Source organism: Paramacrobiotus metropolitanus, unplaced genomic scaffold, assembly GCF_019649055.1.
Source record: "Paramacrobiotus metropolitanus isolate TYO unplaced genomic scaffold, Prichtersi_v1.0 Parri_scaffold0000051, whole genome shotgun sequence".
NCBI lineage: Eukaryota > Metazoa > Tardigrada > Eutardigrada > Parachela > Macrobiotidae > Paramacrobiotus > Paramacrobiotus metropolitanus.
The window spans coordinates 43573-51204 of NW_026570271.1; the positions used below are offsets into that span (position 1 = coordinate 43573).

The 7632-nt window shown below is 43.0% G+C and overlaps 1 protein-coding gene across 1 annotated transcript; it reads right to left on the minus strand.

The window, feature by feature from the left end:
- Positions 1-1241: 1241 nt before the first annotated feature.
- On the minus strand, positions 1242-3555 carry LOC129592252 (uncharacterized). The gene is made up of 3 exons (XM_055488243.1): positions 2469-3555; positions 2169-2381; positions 1242-2100 (listed from the first exon to the last, which is right to left on the minus strand). Exons 1-3 carry the CDS (start codon positions 3249-3251, stop codon positions 1591-1593), a joined length of 1506 nt encoding a protein of 501 aa, XP_055344218.1. The 5' UTR covers positions 3252-3555; the 3' UTR covers positions 1242-1590.
- Positions 3556-7632: the final 4077 nt, after the last annotated feature.

Sequence of the window (7632 nt, forward strand, 5' to 3'; positions counted from 1 at the left end):
AACAAAAACGAAAGCTGCAACTAGAAACTGCAACTACAGCAGTATCCCTTAAATGTGACGTCTGCCCAGTTCTTGTTTTGGAAATGATTGTTTACCATATTTCGCGTGTTTTTCTGGTTACAGGACAAAAATCTGTTAAACAAAATCGATACAAAAGAAAATGTATCTAAGAGGTGCCGTTCTGGGTTGCTCGTTATGATAGTGCGTTGCAGTCACGAAAAGCTTGTTAGACCTCTGAACTAGAGTTTTGCATTTAAATGTTCTGGCGCAAGCCAAAGTTTTGACCGACGTGAACAGTGAATTATCACATGGGAACTTACTACTTCACTAATCCCCAGTGTAATTACTCTAGTCTTTTTAAGATTAAATCTTTAACTGCATGCAGCACGGAGCACATTATCTTAGTGAAACATATCGACTTCACCTCAAAGTACACGTACCTTTCTGGATTTCGCTGGTGCAGCATGCGTCAATTTGCTCAACATCCCCGGTTTTTACTGATTCAGTATCGGCAATTGCGGGATGAAATTCTGCATCATAGTTGCAATCGGGAGCCGAACTAGAGCTGGGCTGTTGACTTTCGGCGCTAAGCGGATGCTTGTTTGTTGGCGTCAAATCAGACTGTTCCTGTCCCCCATTTGGAATCTGCTCTGGCTGCGGCGTTGCTAGCAACAGTGACACAGTGCTGGTATCTGCTGCTGTGTCCGAGCTCAGTGGCTGGGTACTGACAGCATTTTCAGCTTGGAACAGGCATAACGCGGTTTCCGCTGCGACGAGTGTATCACGGTCGCATACTGCTGTCGTAGAATGAACCTTCCAAATATGGCGAATGTGTTAAAAACCACATAATACATATAGTCAGAAAAAAATTACAATTCCGGCTTAACGGTAGATTTCAACAAAGCCTTGGATCGCAATGATTGCACGACCGATAAGAGCTGAAGCAACCTTCATACTGGATCTCTTTTGCTACCGTGTATAGATATGTACAGCTCATTTGCATCAGACAATTCTTTGCATAGTTAATCTTTGCTACAATTTTGCCCCTGCCCAACATTACAGATTTTAAAAATTGCGAACCCTGAAAAATGAAATATTTTTCATACTTAGAGCCATTTTTTTTTGCATGGGATCTCTTTTGCTAATATATGCAATGACACGCATGTGTCACGATGTCTACACATACTTCGCTTCTACTCACGTTCCGACCGCTTACAGATTACACCTTCACGTTCCGTCCACCCATGATTTCAGATTACCCGCATGGGCCCATATAAAAACTAGTTTATAATACTATAAAGTATAAACGTACTTAATTTGTAACCAGTAGAAGCGTTTATTTCCAAAACGAATGCAACAAGGAATAACAAATAAATTTAACAGAAAACAAAGTTACAAAAATTTAGAGATCAACGAATCCATCCAAATTTGCTATATAAAAACAAGGAATTATCACCAATTAAAATCACCAATTATCACCAAATTAATTAATAATAACCAATTCCTTAATTAGTTTTGATTTACTAGAATTATCACCGTAAATTAATCACCGTAAAATAAAAATTTAACCCAGCATGTGAAAGACACTCGTCACTTAATTTGCGAACTGTTGGATTTCTTCTGGCGGCGTTTTTTGTTATCCGATTTCTCTTTCAGTGCGTCCAAAAATGCACTTTCAGTTGCAATAGCTCCCATCTGAGTGTCCAGTCGCGCATCTTTATTATACCGTCTTTTCGCTGGACGCTCAACGTTCAACAGCTCTTTGTATTCTTTTGCTGCTGTCTCAGCCGACTGCAAGGGAACGAAGCCATCCAAAACGCGCTTGGAAAATTCCATAATCTGGTTGATCTGGCTTTCAGTGTAGGCATGAATATTACGAAAAACCTGACGAATTTCCACAAAGTTTTCAGCATAAATTACACTTGCAGGGAGACTGGTTACAGGTTGGGTTTCTGGTGCGACTCCCGGAAAATCTTTACACACAACAGCTGGATCGTAAGGATAAATGCCCGCAGCAGCAAAACCCGATACTATGTTCCTGTCCATATTAAATGTTTTCCAGTTATTCATCAGCTCAAAAGCAAAGTTCTGCTTGGACACCTGATAATAAAACCAATAATAATTTATATAAAATGAACAAATTTATGAAAAACAAACTTTTCACATACCCCAACGGATGCGACTGACAAATTCTTTTCGCGCAGCACATTTTTCCATGCACGCTTTACAGGACCGAACACCTTGAGATCTAGTGGCTGAGTCTTGCTTGTTTGTCCCGCCGGAAAAATCACAACGCGAATATTTTTTTCGGACTGAACGCACTTCAGCAGAAACTCTTCGTTGTACACGTGGGAGCTGTGCCCGTCCAGCATCACCAGATTCTACACAAAATACAAAATTAAATTATCAAAAAATTTTATGAATATTTTCATATGAATTATTCACTGAATTTTTAATTTTTGGCTTACCTTTTCAGCAGTCATATTAGGGATCACTTCTTTCTCGAAGTACTCCAGGAAAACATCATTATCCATGATTCCGGACCGGTTCACACCCAACCAACAACGATCCTCTGTGCCAGCAATTCGCGATGTCAAATGCATTTTACCATCGTACAAAATCAACGGTCGAAGAATAAACCCTGCTGCATTTCCTCCGGCCAGAACTGTAATAAGTTCGCGATCATTCCCATCATAATAAGACAGGATATTCTTAGTCCCCTTCCGAGTAAAAACAAAATCCACTTTCTCCGCGGTAGAAAAGGCACTCTCGTCTAAGTTCCAAATCCCGTTTGCATCGTCCAGCCATCCGTCGATGTGCAGTTCACTCAGCAGCGTCACCCATCCCTGGCAAGTCTCCGCGGTCCACTCTCTACACTTTTTCCTGTTAACCCCATGGGTTACGCGATATGAAATCTCGGGATTTCTCTTTAGGAATCGATCTAACCAGGCGTGGCTAAACGTCGCTCCCATGCCTTTCTGCAGCGCGATGTTAACCACGAGCCTTCTCAAAAACGACTTGTTCATAGGCACGCCAATATCCGCGCATTTCAGTAGAAAATTAGCCAGGTACGTTTCTTCAGCATCGGTGAACTTTCTGCTCCAAGAACCTCTCGTCTGCGCAGGCTTCCCTTGAACTTTATCTCGAAGCGTGGTTTTTGGAATCCTGTAAAGTTTCGCTGCAGCACGCAAAGAGAACGTCCCATTACGAACCTGTTGCACGGCCAGATAAAGACGATTCTCCCGGTCCATAATTCCATCAGTCACAAAAGTAGCATTAGCTGGCGCCGCGCTTTCAAACAGATTTGTACACACGATAACAAATAAAGAAACAAAACTGCAAAATGATAAGCAGTTTGTGAGAAACGAACAATAGAAGTACTAAAATACTTTGGTCTTGGAGAATTAAATTGAACGTGCTGATGAAAAACAAACTGCACTTTGCAGTCAGCTGTTAATAACCACGTAGCCGCGCACTACAGGGGCTACAAATGCAATCGGGTGGACGGAACGCTAAAGTGTAATCTGTAAGCGGTCGGAACGTGAGTAGAAGCGAAGTATAGTTTATAGTTAATTTCCATCGTATATACTTTAATTTTTCCCCTATTTCGGTCACTTTAATTAAATGGTTTCATAATTTCCTCACCGGTCACACCACCGAAACGCGCGGCGTGCTATATGAACTGCTGATATTTGCTCGACTTTCCTTTTGGCTCGTTTTTTCGCTACTTTGTGTAACCCGAACAAATCGAATATTCGTTCAAAACAAATTTAATACGGTATTTCAAAAGCTACTTTGTATGTTGAATCATGAATGCATGGAGGATCCGTCCTTCCTCCATTGCACCGGTCCATGTCCTGTTATGCCGGTTGTGTTTTTATAATCATGTATTGACGTTAATGCGTTAAAATGGAAGTTTTACTATGAAACGTAGCCATTTCTATGAGTTTAATTTTGCTAGGGACTTTTGATACCTGGGGAGAGAAATATTAAATCATGCACCGGTAATTAAAGTGAGCGAAATATGAAACAAATCAAAGTATATTTGATAATTAATTATTACTACAGTTTCTCTCCTGCTCAACATTATCTATTTTAAAAATTCGGCACCATAAGAAAACAACATTTTTATAAAATGGGGTAACTTACATCAGACGGCCGACCAGTCAAGGATGTTTCTTTGTGGCTGCCTTGGATCTTTTCTTCGGTGTCTCCGTTGGCATCGTGAAGTGAGAGAGCGTCGGGAAGGAAAGAACCTTCAATATGCTGCCGTATTGCTTTATACGACCATCCCTCTTCGCGCAGTTGTAGAAGAACGGCCTGAAATTCGTAGAACTCAGTTTCTTCCCGGCCCGCATCCATTTCCTGTTCTTGGATGATCGGGTTTGTCAATAGGGTGGGTGGCTCGAATATCGACACAAAAAACGGCTCACTGCATGTTTCAGTGCTGTTGCTATGTTGACTGTTTGGAGAAACTAGAAGGGTGCTTCGCGTATCTCCATTGGGTGATGGCGATCGCTGCTTTTCCGGTATTTGTGTAATGTGACGGGCGAACGTATTGGCCGCTGGCTGGCCCACGGCGTCCGCCGATGGTTCCTCTGTAACGGTCACAGCACGCTGACGTCCAGACCAAATGATCAAATCTGGCGCACATTCACACGGAGACGCCGAATCAGCACGGCTGTTTTCTTCGTCTTGCTGAGGTGCATCCTCATCTTCCGCGACTAAAATGGACAGAAGAGAATCAGGTACAATTCAGCTAACATGTTTACAGACTTACAGAGTACATAAAACGACTATTCAGCAGCAAGTGCATTAAGTAATTACGCGAAATACTAGTAAGGCGTGCTTTAGGACAGTAATCTGTTGCGAAACGATTAAACAAACTGCGATATACCGTACATAGGCTACATAGTAACAATCTGAGCGTTTTACGGCGGTTGCTTCAAACATTCACGGAAAGGTTCTTGAAAGAACTGACGTGTACGGGCGTACCGACCGCCCACATCGTACTACTTTACTACTTATACTGCCCCTGCTCTGCGATCCTACTTATACTGCCCCTGCTCTGCGATCTTTATTACTTCAGCTACTCGAGTCATGACCCCGTTTCCGAGTCGCGTCTTCTCAGAAGTCCCCAGCAGAGAACTTTGACCGCGACTTAACATTTCGTCGTGACCGTGACTTAACCGAGCGGCTCTACCTTTTGGTCTCATGTACGTTGTGACCTCAGGTTTTGGTTCGTCCACGTGCTATGCTGTCGTAGTGTATAGGCTAGCTAGTTTATCCCTATTGTTCTTCGGTACCTGTGAGTACGTAAAGCGAGGCATCTGCGTATGCCGAGTGTATATAAGCGCAGCGGTGCCCAGAGTAACATCAAGTGTTGAATAATTCCAACAAACTAGAGATTTGTTCTCGATGTGATTAACTTCACGGTTTGCTCTGGTTCACATTTTCCAATGAGGATTCGGCTATCAGACCTCTTGGCAAATGTGACCTCGGCTTTCAGATTCGGCTATCAACGTCTTTTACTTTATACACGACAGAACATCGAGCGGTACTGGGACCGCGCCTGCAGTCTGTAGCGAGATACGATACGGTTAAATCTGAGCCGAGGTCATAGTCAGAATCAGCACAATACAGAGAATGCTTTTATTGCATTCTGCATAAGAGCAGTTGGTTATTTTACGTACCAGTGTAGCTCTTCTCGTAATCCGTGTTTGTTGATGCTTGAAGGATGTCATTCCCAACTGTTTTATCTATTTCCTCAGTGTTGTGGGCGGATTCATGAATCGCCGTTGTGGCTGCTTCGCCGTCGTCACGCAGCGAGGTATTAGCAAAACTGGAACAATCGACATATCGGCGTTTACTTCTGGTAACGCCATGCTGCTTGATCTTCAGCCGAGCCGACCGTCGACACCCTTCCCTTGTGTCACTTTTGTCGTCTTCATCAACTTTCAACGTTTGTCCTTTGCGGAGCTTTGCTTTGCGGTGCTTTGCAATCGGATTGTCTTCGGTTCTCACAGATTCCAGTAGGCATTCTTCGGCTGACTCTGTGTTGTTTAAAGGACGCTCTTCCGGTTTAGTCGATTCCTGTTTGGACATTTTCCGTATTTTTATTAGCGTCGGCACGCTCACTTGAAGCTGCTTTGCTATGGCACTCCATGACCATCCTGCAGCTCGCAGTTTGCGAGCAGCAACTCGCGTTTGCTTGTGATTTCGTTGGATCCGTTCCCGAAATGCTTCCCCATTCTGCCGCAGTAACAATTCGAGGGTGGCTGGTGACAAACCGAACTTCTCCCTGATGTGCGGTTCGCTGTGTCCTTCTTCAAAACAGCGAAGTATCTCTTCTTTCGTCTTCGGAGGGATGAGTGACGGTCCATTCCGCGCAGCAAAACTCTTTCCATTTGTTTGAATTACAGCTTCTACGACATCCGCTGCTACATTAACCTGGTTCATAATATCCGCTTTTGACAAGCCCCGACGGAATAGTTGGAGGATTGTCTTGCATTGTTCTTCAGTAAGGTCCATCAGCTTCTGCACTCGCTGCACGGTCGACTTGCCAATATTGAATTTTTTCGCGATTTCTGCTAAACTGTACTCTTTTTGGCGAATAAGTTGTACAATCTCTTTACTCTGCTCCTCAGTCAGCTTCGTTCGACAAGTTAGTTTTTCCCTTTTGAGATGGCTGCTCAGCGACTCAAAAGTGATACCCAGGCGTTCCGCGATTTGCTGCCGAGTGGATCCAGCTTTACGTAGTTCGTGAAAAAGTCGCTTTTGATCCTTATCCATTCTTGTTATTTGGTTTGGGTGACCTACTCCCACAAAGTGCATTGTCATAAATTTTCAGCCCTCTCCCTTACTTCAGTAATTCGAAACACGAAATAATACTAACAAAAACGGAAACAGCAGTTAGCAAGTGAGGGTGGCTACTGCAATGTCCATTTAATCTGAATTCTTCTCAATTGTTTGGTTTGGAAATGGTTGTGTAGTATATGTTGCGATTGTTTCTGGTTTCCTAGGTTTCTCAAAACAAAAGTTCCAAGCTGCCCATCTTTTCATTTCCATTGGCGGCTGGAATTTACGGTTGGAACTGATTACGTATATAGTGTAATTATACGTAAACATTCCCTCACCAGTAGCGTGGGTCCTGGCGCTATTATGGAATAAAATTACTCTGGACAAGGAGAACTGCGCTTCACAAAATCTTTTTTCGAGTGCACTGGGGCCCATTTACTGAAGCAAAGTGCAAACTGAACGCTGTTAAACGTTTTTGGAATGCAATCTTACTCAAGGAAGAGTTCTACGACATAGCATATAGCGTTCAAACGTATTCTGTCTGTAGCATTACAACTTTCATTTAGCTTTCATTTCAGAAACCTTTCACTGGCTAATTTTTTCTGCTTCCCGTATGGTTTGTTCTGTTCCGTTGTACTCAGAATGGTGCCAAGTGTCCAAAGGGGACACGTATGACAAAAAAATAAATTAAAGGTTGCATATTACGGACTAGTATGGCGGTGACCCATATTCACAACGCCCGGCGTGTAGCCGCGGTTAAGGAAACAGCTCATAGAGTAATGCAGATTCTGTAAATGTTATACTGCATTGTTTCGGCTATCGGCGTAAAATTGT

Coding starts and splice junctions, on each gene's coding strand:
- LOC129592252 (XM_055488243.1), bottom strand. CDS start 3,251: ATGGACCGGGAGAATCGTCTTTATCTGGCCGTGCAACAGGTTCGTAAT. Junction 2,382..2,468: donor CTAATATGACTGCTGAAAAG/GTAAGCCAAAAA, acceptor TATTTTGTGTAG/AATCTGGTGATGCTGGACGG. Junction 2,101..2,168: donor TGTCAGTCGCATCCGTTGGG/GTATGTGAAAAG, acceptor TTTTATTATCAG/GTGTCCAAGCAGAACTTTGC.